The 14,122-nt window shown below is 44.4% G+C and overlaps 1 protein-coding gene across 2 annotated transcripts; it reads right to left on the bottom strand.

Moving 5' to 3' along the window:
• Nucleotides 1–2,417: 2,417 nt before the first annotated feature.
• PABPC1L2B (poly(A) binding protein cytoplasmic 1 like 2B) lies at nucleotides 2,418–6,230 on the bottom strand. 2 transcript variants are annotated; one of them, XR_014307120.1, is made up of 2 exons: nucleotides 3,646–6,230; nucleotides 3,573–3,613 (listed from the first exon to the last, which is right to left on the bottom strand). XR_014307120.1 is itself a non-coding variant. In XM_082717165.1 (1 exon), exon 1 carries the CDS (start codon nucleotides 5,313–5,315, stop codon nucleotides 4,713–4,715), a length of 603 nt encoding a protein of 200 aa, XP_082573291.1. In that variant the 5' UTR covers nucleotides 5,316–6,230; the 3' UTR covers nucleotides 2,418–4,712. The 2 variants fall into 2 exon arrangements, 1 of the variants encoding a protein (XP_082573291.1); XM_082717165.1 differs by having other exon boundaries at nucleotides 2,418–6,230.
• Nucleotides 6,231–14,122: the final 7,892 nt, after the last annotated feature.

The raw sequence follows: 14,122 nt of genomic DNA, 5'->3' as shown, positions 1-14,122 counted from the left end.
GCATTTATTACAATGCCTAACACAAATTAAGTACTATATAAAATCACTATATTTTAACTCAAACAATTTTGAATTATTCTTTGAAAATAAGTAGAAAAATGATTTGCCTTTCGAAACATCTTTTTTCCATCATTTAGAAAGAATTGCAAGAGACAGTAATGCAGAACAATGGATGAAATTGTAACTGGGAATGGATTATTTAGGGTTAATATAGAAATGCTCTCATGGTCTTTGTGACAGTGTGTTTTATTTGGTAATTAAACTTTTAATAAATGTATGACAAATAGTCCCGAATGTGTATGAAGGTATGACTGCAACAATAGTCCCCTTAAGGTTCTATTTTAATATGAAAAAACTGGGAAAAAATTTACTAGTTAAGTTATCTGGTTTACAAAAACGATTGCCTAGAGATACCATAATATACTATGTAACTACTGCAAATAATATTGGGCATTATTAATTGACATGAATATATTTTAATGTGACATTTTAGTAAAAAACATTATTGATTATATTTATAAATATGTAAACATAGGTATATGCTTCTATTTCTATGCATATATAAAAGTATGAACGGTTATAAAACTAAATTTTACATGTTGCTTTTAACCAGTGGTAGGATTATGGTTGTGTCCTATGTTATTTACTCTGTTTAATAGTTTAATAACGTATAATGTCTTTTTTTCCTAGGACTTCTTTCCCTAGCAATCAGAAATACAAAGAAAAAAAGTTATTACAAGTAAAATTGAAAAATATGTATTCTACTTTTTCCACTGAAAACATAACAGAGTTTAATATAAATTTCAATACCCAGTTCAACGCCTTGTACAAAGAGCTGGGCACACATTTAGACTGGAAATAACAGAATAATAGTGTAAGATGACAACTTTGCAAGGAGAAATTTGACCATATGTTCTAAAAAATGGTCTATAATTTTTTTCTGCCTTTTTTTCCTTCTAGACATGTTTGCTACAGTAACAACTATGGACCATAAATTTAGGTAAAATGTGGTCAACACAATGGCTGAAATTAAAAGAGGATTGAGAACATAGAAAATATCTAACAATGTAGGAAGAAATGAATCCAACCATATGCACAATAGATTTCCAAAGACCATTTTCAATGATATGCAAAAACTAATAGATAAGTAAAACAATAAATTATTACTGAATATAGATTTTGTTTCAAACAAAGGGAAAAACTGAGAGAGACAAATCAAGAAATAGGCTCTTAGTTATAGAGAATAAACTTCATGATTACTAAAGGGAAGGAGGATAGAAGGATGTATAAAAAAATGGAAATTGTGATTTGATATATATAAATATATAAATTATAATATATAATTATTTACATATTATATAATGCAATATATGCATTATATAATGCAATATATGCATATAAAGCAATATATACTTATATGTATACATAAAATTAAATTTTTCTTTATATTATCAGTGCTACTTTTATTTTATTTTCCTTTATCAATGCATTGTGATTTTTTAACGAATTTATATTCCTTGAATAAGAAGCAAAAAATTATTTTTTAAAAATTGAAAAAGGAAAACAAAAAATGAGGTATGTATTTTTGATAACATTATATCTCCAAAGTTTATAACACCCAGGGAGGAACTTGTGCAAGAAAATGGGCATTCTTCCAACGTATCAGTGGAAGTATAAATTGGTATATCCATACCACCTGATGGCATGGTTAAAAGATTTTAAAAGATCTCTACTTTTCAATTCCACGTCTGTGTATTTATGTAAGTACAATAATTCTGCAGCAGAAGTACTCACCACAGATTTGAGCTCAAGGAGGAATTTAGAAACTATATTAAATCCCCAAGTAAGGAAACACTTTTGAAAAAATTCTGATCCACCTATACAATGATAGTTATGGAAAAGTATTGGAGAGCCAAAGATATTTTAATTATATTTATAATATATTGAAAAAATGAAAGAATACATTGTGTTCTTATATTTGTTTTAATTATTATGAACAAATAGGCAAAAATAATCTCTTAAAGAAGGTTATTGTATATATTTAATATGTATGTCTTTTTTTCAAATACATCTGTAAAATGAAATAAAACAAAAATACACAAGCTTAACCAAGTTATTTCTCATAACTTAAAAAATACTAACTGAAGAAGATGAGCAGAGAAATATACACTTTCTTACACAGTAAATGGGCATAAACTTCATGAAGAAGCATTTAGCAACAGACTGGCAAGATATATACAGCAATTAAATTTCTGCACATGTCAGCAAATGTTCACCTACAAATGTGTTCTTTGTAGAATGAGTCTTACTAGGAAAAACTAGGACAATTTAAACATATAACGGTACTGCATTTTAGAAATTGTAGTTCAACCTTAAAATGGAACACAAAAACAAAATTAAAGGAGAATTTTTAATAATTTGGAAAGGTGTTATGAAAGACAAATTATAGTGAAAGTGGTCCATAATGAAACAACAAATATTACATTTTTGAAGGCATTATTTATGTACATGTTTCATGTGTTCCAAAGTTTTTTTGTCAAGTGGTAGAATTAGGAGTGATTTTTACTTTGTTCATAATTTTGAACTGTTTCTAGTATGATACTGTTATTTATATAAAAATAAATGTTTAAATCAAACAAAAACAAAACAAAAAAAGCAATAGCTCCCCTGATAAAATATTGGGAGACTACGGAAAGAACTGCAATAGCAAATCTAGATAACCAACCGTCAAGGTTTCCATCTTCTCACATTATTTATGAACTTGGTGGGGGTGAATTGACACTATCTTAGTGGATAGTCCTTTAAAAAGGACACCCCCCCCCAAAAAAAGAAGAAAAAGATGTCAAACTTTCCATGTCCTCTGACCCTAAAATTTGCTCTTACCAATGTTTGTTCAGAATATAATACTGGATGTAAGCAAGGTTTGTGCATTATGTATTATTAGCAGCTAGGGTTTGTATAAGAAAAACAAAATAAACCAGATATTCAACACTCGGATGTTCAACAATGAGAAAGCTGTGAAAAATAGCCCCATATCTATATCTGAAAAGGGACATAGATGAAGATATGTATCTATTCCTCTATCAAGCCCCTCCATTGGAACACTAAAAAGTCAAGAAACTATTTTAGAAGAATATTTAATGACATGAAAGGAAGTTCAAGAATATCTATCTATACATCTATATCTATCTATATTATATATTCATGTGTGAAAAAGCAGATATTGAAACAATATATACATTAAAATTCACATATATATCACATGAAAAATACTGGGCAAGTGCACATGAAAATGTCTTAGGAATGCATGGGTGGCAATTAGAATTGATTAGTGGGGACATTTCATCTCTTCTGTTAACTTGTCTGCTTTTTTAAACTTTTCCCTTCAACGAACTTGAATGATTTTGGTGACAATGGGGAAAAGGGCAGGAAGTGGGCACAGGGAAAAGAGATGATAAAGATCATTTACATCCAGTAAAACAACCTCAAACAGCGAAATCCCATTTGCAGCCTATCAAGCTGGCCAAGACACACACAACACACACACACACACACACACACACACAGACACACACACACACACACACACACACCAATTACAGTGACCAGGAGACTATGCAGGGGAAATAAACATACTCTTTTTACTAGCTGTGCTGACTGGCATGGATGCAAATCAGTACAATGCTTATGAAGGGGCCATTTGGCAACACACAGGGAAAGTCTTTAAAATATCCTGCAAGGATATTTTATTGTGGATCCTGCAAGTACACAATTAAGAAGACCATCCGGTAGGCTAGCAAAGATTTGGGTTGACAAGGAAGGATTCATTCTTCAGAGTATGCAGTGTTGGGTTTAAACACAAGAAAAGAGCTAGGCACCACCTGAATGTCCAACAATGCGGGACTGATGACAGAAATGTTAAAGATCCATCCATACACTCCCAGGCCCTGAAGATGACATTTCGGAAGCCTGCTGAATAACATGGAAAGAAGTTCAATGGGTTGATTTTTGTTTGGTTTTAGTTTCTGAAGAAGCGGGTTAAGAAACACCACACACATGAACCATTCTATAACAGTGTGTTAGAAGGAAAGGTGGGGTGGGAGTCAGGAAGGGAGAGAGAGAAAGGGACAGAGGAGAACCTGGAAAAACAGCACACAAAAAGTGGTTGTCTCTGGGTAGTCAGATCATGGGGAACAATTACTCCCTTGGTTTTCCCTCATCTGAGGGATGCTTCTCCTTTTTGATATTCCTACCAAGAGATTGTATTACTTGTGTAGGGAACAGAGAGAATGAAAGTGTTTTTAAACCAAACCACAAGGAGATGAGGCAGCCTCTAATCTATCAAGTGGCACAGATTACCAAGATTATTAGCAACGCCCTTGGTGGGGGGCAGAGAAGAGAGGTGGGGAGAGCAGAAGGGAGGGAGAGGGAGGAGGAGGGTAGGAAAGGAGGGAAGAAGAGAGGGAGAAGGAGGGAGAGGGAGGAAGGGAGGAGGGGGAGGTAGGGAGAAGAAGAGGGAGAGAGAGAGGAACACAGAGACAGAGAGAGAGAGACAGAGACAGAGACAGAGACAGAGACAGAGAGAGAGACCTGCACTCCCAGTACAATACAATACACTGCTGGTGGGTTGGGGGGGGGGGCAAAGAAGGGGGTTGTAAACCGGATGGGAGCCAAGGTTTGGCTCTGCTGGCTGGCTCATTCCTGGCATGTCTTCATCGCAAGGTGGCCTCCTCATCAGTGTCTTCCTCGAAATCCTTGACGTCAGCACTGGTGGACTGCCTGGCCCAGGCTCCCCTTTCGGCCTCTCGTTCTTTATGCGACTTGAATCTCCCGACGAAGATTTTGCGGTAGTTCAGGAACATGCCATTCATCGCATCAATGGCGCGCTCTGCGGACTCCTGCTTCTGGAAGTGCACAAACCCGTAGCCCTTGGGCCCCTTTTCGTCGCAGGCCACTTTGCAGGACAGGATGTTGCCGAACGCCGAGAAGATGTTGTACAGAGCCTTGTTGTCGATGGTCTTGCCCAGGTTCTTGATGAAGACGTTGCCCACCCCACTCTTGCGGAGCGAGGGGTCCCGCTGGGACCACATGATGCGCACCGGCCTGCCCTTGATGACATCAAAGTTCAGGGTTTCCAGGGCCCGCTTTGCGTCCACCGGTTGCTGGTAGTTGACATACGCGTAGCCCAGAGAGCGGCGGGTGATCTTGTCCCTGCAAATGCGGATGGAGAGGATGGGCCCGGCCGGGCTGAACTTCTCGTACAGCATTGCCTCTGTCACTTCAGGGTGCAGGTCGCCCACGTACAGCGAGGCCATAGGAAAGTCTGGGTTCCCCTCGGAGCCCCGGTTGGTCTCCGCATCCGCAGCTGCATGCGCAGCTGCAGCCGCCGCCGCAGCCGCCGCCGCCACCGCCGCCGCCACCTCCGCATTCGTATCCGCCTCCCCCAAGGAGGGCGCCGCAGCCTCCACTGCGGCTGCTGCGGCTGCCGCGGCTGCGGCGGCGGCGGCGGCGGCGGCAGCGGCGGCGGCGGTGGCAGCGGCAGCTCCGGCTTCAGCCGCACTGGCCTCCAAAACCGCTGCCGCCAGGGCGGCCTCCGCCTCCTCCCCCTCTGCCAGGGCGGCCTTCGCCTCCCCGCGGGTGGCCTCCGCCACTGCCTCCTCTACTGAGGCTTCGGCCTCCACCTCAGTCTCCACCTCAGCTTCCGCCTCCGCTACCGAGGCCTCCGCCACAGCCTCTGCCACGGTCGCCGCCGCAGCCTCCGCTGCCGCTGCAGCCGCTGCCGCCACCGCCGCCGCCACCGTCGCCGCTGTCGCCAGGGTCGCCGGTGCCGCCAGGCCGCTGCCGCGACCTCCCTTCCCGCGAGCTGGGGGTCGGAGAGGCGGGAAAGGACAGGAGGGCGGGTGGGCGCTGGAATCTGTGCCGAGCGCGCGAGTAGAAGCTGGGGCCGGGACCTGGGGCCAGTCGATTTGGCGAGTCCAAGTCACTTGGGATAGCAAGTGAGCGCTGCCAGGAGCGCGCCGGTGCGAGTCGCCGCAGCCTGTGCAGACTGCTGCTGCTGCCGCTGCTCGGTCGTGGGCTACGGCGCGGGGCGCGGGCGGGCGGTGTGTGGTGGCAGTCGGCGTGTGGTGGGGGGCGGGGGGGGCGTGTTGGCGTCTGTGGTCCGGGCAGCTGGGAAGGCTTCTGTCTCTTTGGTTCCCCCTGTGGCTGCTGCGGGGCTGTGGGGCCGCGGGCTGTGGGAGGGGACGTGAGCTGGAGCCTTGAGGCAGAGGCGGGGGCGGCGGCGGGAGGAGTACGTTAAGGGGGTGGGGGGTGAGTTCTCAGCCTCTCAGGTCGCCTGGATATTCATGAAGAGGAAGGCAGGGAAAGGGCTCCGCTGTGGACTGCGGGAATACGGGTTAGATTTAGAGGGTTTTGTTTTATCCCTCCTCTCCCAATAGATCATTTAAATGATTAAATCCAGTACCTTGCAAGAGCGGGTGGGTGGCATGGAGAATACACTTGCCTGACCTAAACAAATACTAGAAAAATGGGTTTCTCACATCCAGGGGTTCTCCCCACTTCTGCTCATACACACACCCCCAACATCACCGCCACCAAGGAAACAGCACCTACTCTGAGCAGCAGCTGGGGCCAGCGGGGCAAGCCCCCCTTGCAGCCTGCTGACCCATTTTCTCAGAGTTCCTCCCCCTTTTCCAGCTCCTTCCCTCCTCTGCAACACTTGCTGTAGAGGGAATAAAGAACACGTATTCATTCAATCATAATGCCAAGCCACAAATATTTATGGAGCCTGTGCGGGTCCCTAGGGATACAGGGGTCTGGGAAGCACAAGACATAAGCTGGTTTTGAGCTTGTCCTTGGGGACAGACAGTCTGGGCTGGAAACCCTGTTTCTGCGCCAGACTACCTAAGGGAAAACTAGAGACCTGGAGTTCTTCGCGCACCCCCCACCCCGCCCCCAGTTCTCCTCCTGCCACCCTGCCTCCATACATACAGTCACACAGAGGGGAAATTCAGAGCACCCTGTCCTTAGTGCTGTCTTCAATGATACCCTGAGGAAAGCCAAACCAAGGGCTGGCTACAGGGCCTGGTCCAGAGCCAAGCACTTGTTTGTTCTTGGCTCTGCCCTCAAGGTGCTAAGGTTACCAGAAGGAACCAAGAATTACACCTCCATGTTCAAAACAAAAACAAAACCTGACATCGCTAGAATGAGGTGCTTGGTCCCAGTTCATCAGCTAATATTTGTGAAAGCCTTATCAAGTCCTTGGCACTGGGAGCTAAGGGGCAGGCCATGTGATAAGTGAGCAGTGAGTGTTGATGTGTGTGAGGTGCGGGGCCTGGTGAGAAAAGGTGAGCGGTATGTGTTGTGGAAGCAGAGGCCACACAGTGCCAGATGCTGAGGGGATAGACAATTGGGCAACCATTAGCATAGAGTGCAACAGAAGCAAGGGTCCCACTTGCTCCAGAAAGGAGGGCCCAGCCACTAACTGGTCCTGGTAGGAGTCAAGTGAGGCTGCAAAGAAGACAAGAGCCCCAAGGTGAGCTCTGAAAGGTGAGTCCACCGGGTGGAGGCAGGAAGGAAGACAATCCAAACAGAGGAGTCAGTCTGTGCCCAAGGCCCTGTGGCACTTTAGCACACACAAAGCCGATATTCTGGCGTGGACAGAGATCATGGTCTCTAAGAGCTCATGGCAGGAGATGGAGCTGGAAGTTGTGGAGCCCTGAAAAGCAAGCTAAGGTGCTTGGACTCTGCACCCAAGCTCACAGGCACCACTCAGCACGTTCAAGGAGGGAATCAGTGTCCTCAGATCCTTAGAAAGAGCACAACTTAAACATCAATATAGAAAGTAGTTAAGAGAGTAGACCTTAAAAGTTCTCATTACAAGGAAGAATATGTAACTATGTGAGGTGATAGACGTTGACTAAACTTACTGTGGCAATCCTATATCTCTATCTCTAAAGCTCTATCTATAGCTATCTATCTATTTATCTATCCGTGAAAGCATTGTGTTGTACACCTTAACCTTATACAACGTTATATGTGAATTATAGCTCAATAAAACTGGGACCAAAAAAACCCCCATCAATACATATATAAGTGTGCATGCACCCTCCCCTACACACAACTGAGACAGATGATTGAACAAAAAGACAGTCAGGATGTGACCAGTTCCAAACGAGTCAGAACAACCCTTTCCTCTGTCCTTCCTTTCCTCCCATCAATAGGAGTTCCTCACATCCTGTGAGCCAGGCATTGAACTGCCTGGGCTTTGGGATACACACACACACACACACGTGTGTGTGTGTGATGGCCATGGAATTTCATCTGCCCAGTACATGTTCTCTCCTCTCCCTCATTCCTGCCCATCCACCTTCTTTGGGTCAATAAAGCTGTGTTTTGTGGTGGCAGTACTGGCTGGACCTAGGCAGGTGCACAAGACAGAACAAACCCCGAGCCTGCGGAACTGATCGAGTCACTGTGGGGTGTGAGGCAGAGAGAACTTTCCCATCGCTGGCTGGAGAGCATCCCAAGGTGGCTGAGAAGCAGACACACAGATATGTACCTCACCAGCTTGCAAAATCCAGCCCACTGCCCCTAGACAGCGCTAGTGCCAACAAAGGAAAAGGACAGAGACATAGGAAAAGCCTGCTGTATTGCCAGTGCTTGACCAAGGTGATCACTGTCACTGCTGTTAAGAGCCAACTCTTAGGGGTCTAGGTTGCTTATAGGCAGGAGGCAGATGAGCTGTGCCTCACCATTCCAGGTGGCCATCCAAGAGGGACCCAAGAAGGAAGTAGTGGCCAGGGGGAAGCCATGATTCCTGGGTCAGGGTGGGGGGGGGGTTAGGGGTTGTGTAGCTTATGAGAAGAACTTCTTGGCCTGTTGTTGGAGACAGAAATGCCAAGCGGGACCAATTCAAGGACCAAGAATCAACAATATCTCTTTCTCTGGCTTTGACTTCCAGCCCACAGGGCCAACAGAAATCAGTGAAACAGCAGGAGAAAAAGGTTTGAGAAAGTCATGCTATGTTCAGCAAATTCCCAAACCTGTCAAACCTGAAGACAATCCCTAGATCGCTGAACCTCCAGCAACAGGAACAGGGCACTAAGTGACAAGGAGAGAATCTGGGGGATGCTCTCCAAGGCCTTTCTCACAGAGGCCTCCATGAGGTCCCTCCTTGTTTTAGTCCATTCCCGGTCAGTCCCTGCCATCTACAATCAACATTGTTCTGACTACTAGGCACTGTGACAGAGGCAGAAAGGTTGAGTCCCATGAAGCATCAGTGCAGGGAGGGAGATGCCTCTTTCTTGTGGGAAGAAGTGTTCTTCTTTTCATTCGTCCAATGATTTAACAAGTATTTGGGGGTGAAGGCCTATGCTGTACCATGCATTCTTCTAGGCAGAAGGTCCCTGTACTGAGGGAGCTTATTTTCCAGTATGGAAGACAGACAATAAACGTATCAGAAAATACTAAAGCATTTAAAGTTTGCTACAAATGCCCTCGTGGAAATAAACAAGATGGTTTGGTACGCAGTACCTAGAACCCCCCCCCCCCAAAAGTGGCAAAAGTCAGGGATGGCCTTCCTGAGGATAGCGATAAGTGATCAGTCCTGCCAGGAATCGGGGGAAGAGCCTGCCCAGCAGAGAGATCTACAGTTCCCCCTGGCCTGTCACAGAAGACTGGGGTGCCAGAGGAACAGAAATGATGCCAGTGTGGTTGAAGCCCAGTGAGAGGCGGGGTGGAGGGACCAGAAGACGGTGCAGTGGTGGGAAGGAGCCATGATGAAGAGTTTTGTTTTTACTCAAAAGTACTCTGGGGAACTAGAGAGAGGCTTGAATCAAGGAAGTGCCTTGACCTAATTATAGTCAATAATTTCTTGCTGGCTGCTCTCTGTGGAAAATACTGCAAGTGCACAGAGCACACAAAAAAGTGAGGAGACCAATTTGGACCCTCTCACAGTAGTCCAGTTGAGAGATGGCAGTGACTTGGCCAGGAATGGCAGCATGGATTTGGAGAATAGTGCATGGGGTCACAGGACATTCTGGAAAGAGAAGAGTCATCACTTGCTGATGCATTGAAGGCAGCTGGTAAACACACTTAAAAAATGAGTGATTGCTATAAGATTATTTTCTTTCAAGTCTTGATCATGGAGGTGTTGTGTATGGTTATCGGCAATATGGGAAGTGGATGTGATAGGTTTGGAGAAGGGAGAAAAAGCAATGCAGTGTTGTCAAGAGCTCTTATTTGCACATGTTAAGGGTCTGAAGTCTATTTGTTGTCCACATAGGCTGGAGAGGGAGGACTGTTAAGACAACAGGGCACAGACATGGTATTTAAAACCAGGGGATTGGGCAGGACCACCTAGAGAGGGTATAGTCAGGGAAGAAGGTGCAGGGCTATTCCCTGAGACACAGCCACATTTAGAAGTTACCTTGAGGATAAGAAGCCAGCAGAAGAGACTGAAAGGGACTGGGTCTTAAAAAGGGCTGGCCCCAAACCTGACTTGCATGGTCCAGCCTCAATGTTCTCACTCAGGTCCTGCTTTCTTTCAGTGTTCCTGGCTGCACATAAATGGGAATTGGTTTAAAATGACGGGACAGCAAGACACTTTGTGTGCTCGAGTGGAAATGGAAAGGAGTCGAAATGCAGTTCAGAGAGTAGGCTAAAGGGGAAAAATGAATGGAAGAAGGTAGGGGATGCTGGTGGGGGCGGGTAACAAATGGGGAGATGGACAGATCAACTCCACATACAAAAATGAATCAAAACACTGAAAACAGTGGTCTCTGTAAAGAAGTCTCTTCCCGTGAATTTCTCGTTGGCGTAGCTGTAGGAAGGATGCCCAGGGGAAAGACAATGAAAGCATAACTGTATTTTGGCATAAGGAAATCATTTCTGTCAATTTACACCGTCTCCCCAAACTCCCCCAAATGAAAGTAATTATGAGATACGAGCCAAGAAAAAAGCAGCCTTAGGCTTTAATTTAGGAAGAATTGGAAAGTGTTTGGATGTGCCCCTGTTATGTAACAAATAATAACAATGATTATTATATTGTCTTGAGTAAATACAGCACATTGAGCAAAAGGTGCTTTGGATCCTCGTAAAGTGAAATGTTAAGGAAGACAGATATGTGGGGCAGGGAAGGAATGGGGAATCGGACCTATAGAAGTAAGAGCTCCAGGACACGGACATATGCAGGAGCATGTTTATCGTGGGAGGGTTCATACTGAGCAAACTAGGACACAAAGCAAACACTCATCATTTGGGAAATGACTGAAGACATTGCAGTGCTGCCATGATTCCAGCCACGAGTGGATTCGAGATCCATGTGTCTACCGATTATTATGCAACCACTAGCAAGTATGAATTATGCCCATATAGACTGATTTGGGGGGGGACCTCCAAAATATGCTATTATTAAATGAGAAAAGATTGCAGAACAGAGAGCAGTACATGGTCCCATGTGTGTGTGTATGTGTGTGGCGGGGGGGGATAGGAGGTTGTGATCTCACACTTATTTGTCTGCCTATTTGACATCTCCATCTGGATATCTCGTGGACATTTCATCCTTAAATGGCAAAAAATGGAATTCCTGATCTTCTTTCACCTCCGGATTCCTACACTCCCTTTTGCTCCTTTCACAGAAGTCTTCCCCTTCCTGACGAATAGTCCCACCACCCATCTGGGTATGAAAATGAAATAAAAATGAAGAGGCACCCCTATTTCCTTCTTCTCCCACTCCCACATCTTCCTCTGGCCACTCTGTCATCTTTCAGCAAGTCCTATCACCTCTGCTTCCAAAACACCACTTGAACCTCTCCAGCTCCCCTGGAGTCCACCATTATGTTGCTCATGGGTTCGGCCATAGCCTCCAAACTAACTGGTCACCTGCTTCCACTAAACTGCCTTCTCCACTCAGTGGCCAGACTGATCTTTCTGAAAAATGAATGGCTCCTCTTGCCTCCCCTACCCAAAGTCCCAGAAAGTCTCCCCATTTCACTTTGACTAAAGTACAAAATCCTCAATGTGGCTTAAATAAAATGAACTGCATAACCTGGCCCTTGCCAACCTCCCCATTCTTACTTTTCTATATCCTGGTCATTGTGGGCCTTCTTTGAATACTCTTGACCACTCTTGGATCCAAACTTGATTCTTTGTGAGGGCTTCTGTCTACCTGAACCAGTCTTTCTTGATCCTTTTGAAGTCATAAACAGGTCTTTAAACACCCAGAAGGTTACTGTGAGTCACAGAGCACTCACCCAAGTGCATGTCCCTGAGAATGAAAAAATAAAAAAATAAAAAAAGCATACACAATTTGTCCTATTTTTGTCCTATTTTGTTTGTCCTACTTTTGTTTCAGACGTTTTAGATTTTAGGAAATTAAAGTAATGCAAAATACATCCGCCATCCCTTTTGGAACGGTCTCCAATCCTAATCCCCTCTGTTCCTCCCCACCTCAATAGGGCACATACCTAGGTCCCTTTGGGGTGTGATGAAAGGCAAGAGAAAAGCAAGTCCTCGGGTTCTCCCTCTTGTTTCTTTTTCTCTCTCTGTCTCTTTTCCCTCACTCTTTCCCTGAGGCTGAGCACTTCTTTGACCCTTTGCTTGTTGTCCCTCAGAAGCGGACTGGGTCTGCAAAAGGCAACATGATTGGTGATATTTGGGCTCACCATGGTCGTGAGAAATGAAGAAGCCTATACTCCTAGCCGTCATTGAATATTCCTAAATTCCTGAGCCAAAATTCCTCCAAGAACATGGGCATTGGAGTCAAACAGACTTGTAAGGGCAAAATCCCAGAGCAAAACACGTAACCACTCTGACTGAGCCTCAGTGCATGCTCTGAGTTTGATCTTCAGAAACCCTAAGTAAGATTCTTAGGGATCTCCTTTGTAACAAGTAGTTTTTGCCCCAACCCTGGTTAGGAACCAAGAACAAAGGGCAAAAAAAAAATAAAAATAAATAAATAAAAATAAAAGAACAAAGGGCTGTCTTGATAGATAATTTTTATATAGCATTTCAGGTATGTTTGTCCCTGGGAACCAATTCTCCTTCCAATACATGCTTATGATTTTAACTAATGCCCTCACTGTCATAATCTTAGGCAGTTTAGAGACATGATCTTATAAAAATATACCTATAGATATGCCCCAGGCCATGACTTACTAGCCGTGCTTACCTTGTCCAAGTTGCTTTACCTTTTTTGTTTGTTTCTTTAGCTTTGGAGTCTTCGTCTATACAAGGGCATAGTTGTAAGAATGAAAAGTGATAATATAGGGGAAATGTTTTTCCGAGTGCCTGGCATGCATTCAATGCCCAACACAAGAGACTCCTTATTAATGCCATTTCCCTCTGTCTTGAGGATATCCTTGTTTGGCTTGTTCTTGAAGACCCTGTGTCTTTCCTTTCTGGTGTCCAAGGGAGCCTGGCTTTTTCTCTCTAACCAAGAGCAAAGTGTCAGTTCGGGGGGAGTCTAATCCTCTGGGTCACATCCCAGGTTATAACTGGATTTTACTCCAGGCGACTGCCTGATTCCCCTGCCTGAACTCACTTTTCTTACACCCTCATTCAGGTTTTCCTTGGTTCTCCTCACCTTAGGACCTTCTTATAATCCATGTATTTATTTTCCCTGAGGTCCGGGGACTTTACAAGTCAACACAGGAAAGCCTGCTATATCCCGTACTGGAGAAAACCACCCAGAAGATTTGATAATACAATCTCAATGAAACAGGGGTACTGAGTCACAAGTGAATTTTCCCTCAGCTGCTCTTCAGCCCTCCAAGCACCCTTTTGGGGGACAACGTGGACATAAATTGCTGTTAGGTAATACACTCCTTCAACTTCTTTGTTGTAGGATACCGAACGCATTTTGATGCCTCCATGATGTCTCTGGAACACTGTTATCAACATTGACAATGGTGCTGTGACACATTCATGGGTTATGGATGTGTGAATGGCTGATTCTCAGTGTTATGAGTTGTTGAGCAATTTAACTTCCCACTCTATATAATAAATGTAAAATGGAATCTCCTCCCATATGGTAAAGTCTTGCTAAAGGCACAGTGTTTAACCATAGGGCCTCCTGCCAGACATACACACCATCTTTTAAAAACCATTCTTCAAAAAGGAA

Source organism: Mustela nivalis (genome assembly GCF_964662115.1).
Source record: "Mustela nivalis genome assembly, chromosome: X".
Taxonomy (NCBI): Eukaryota; Metazoa; Chordata; class Mammalia; order Carnivora; family Mustelidae; genus Mustela; species Mustela nivalis.
This window is presented reverse-complemented; position numbering and strand designations above follow the sequence as displayed.

Bases quoted from the DNA above. Each gene is read 5' to 3' on its own strand.
- PABPC1L2B (XM_082717165.1), bottom strand. From the start codon at position 5,315: ATGGCCTCGCTGTACGTGGGCGACCTGCACCCTGAAGTGACAGAGGCA.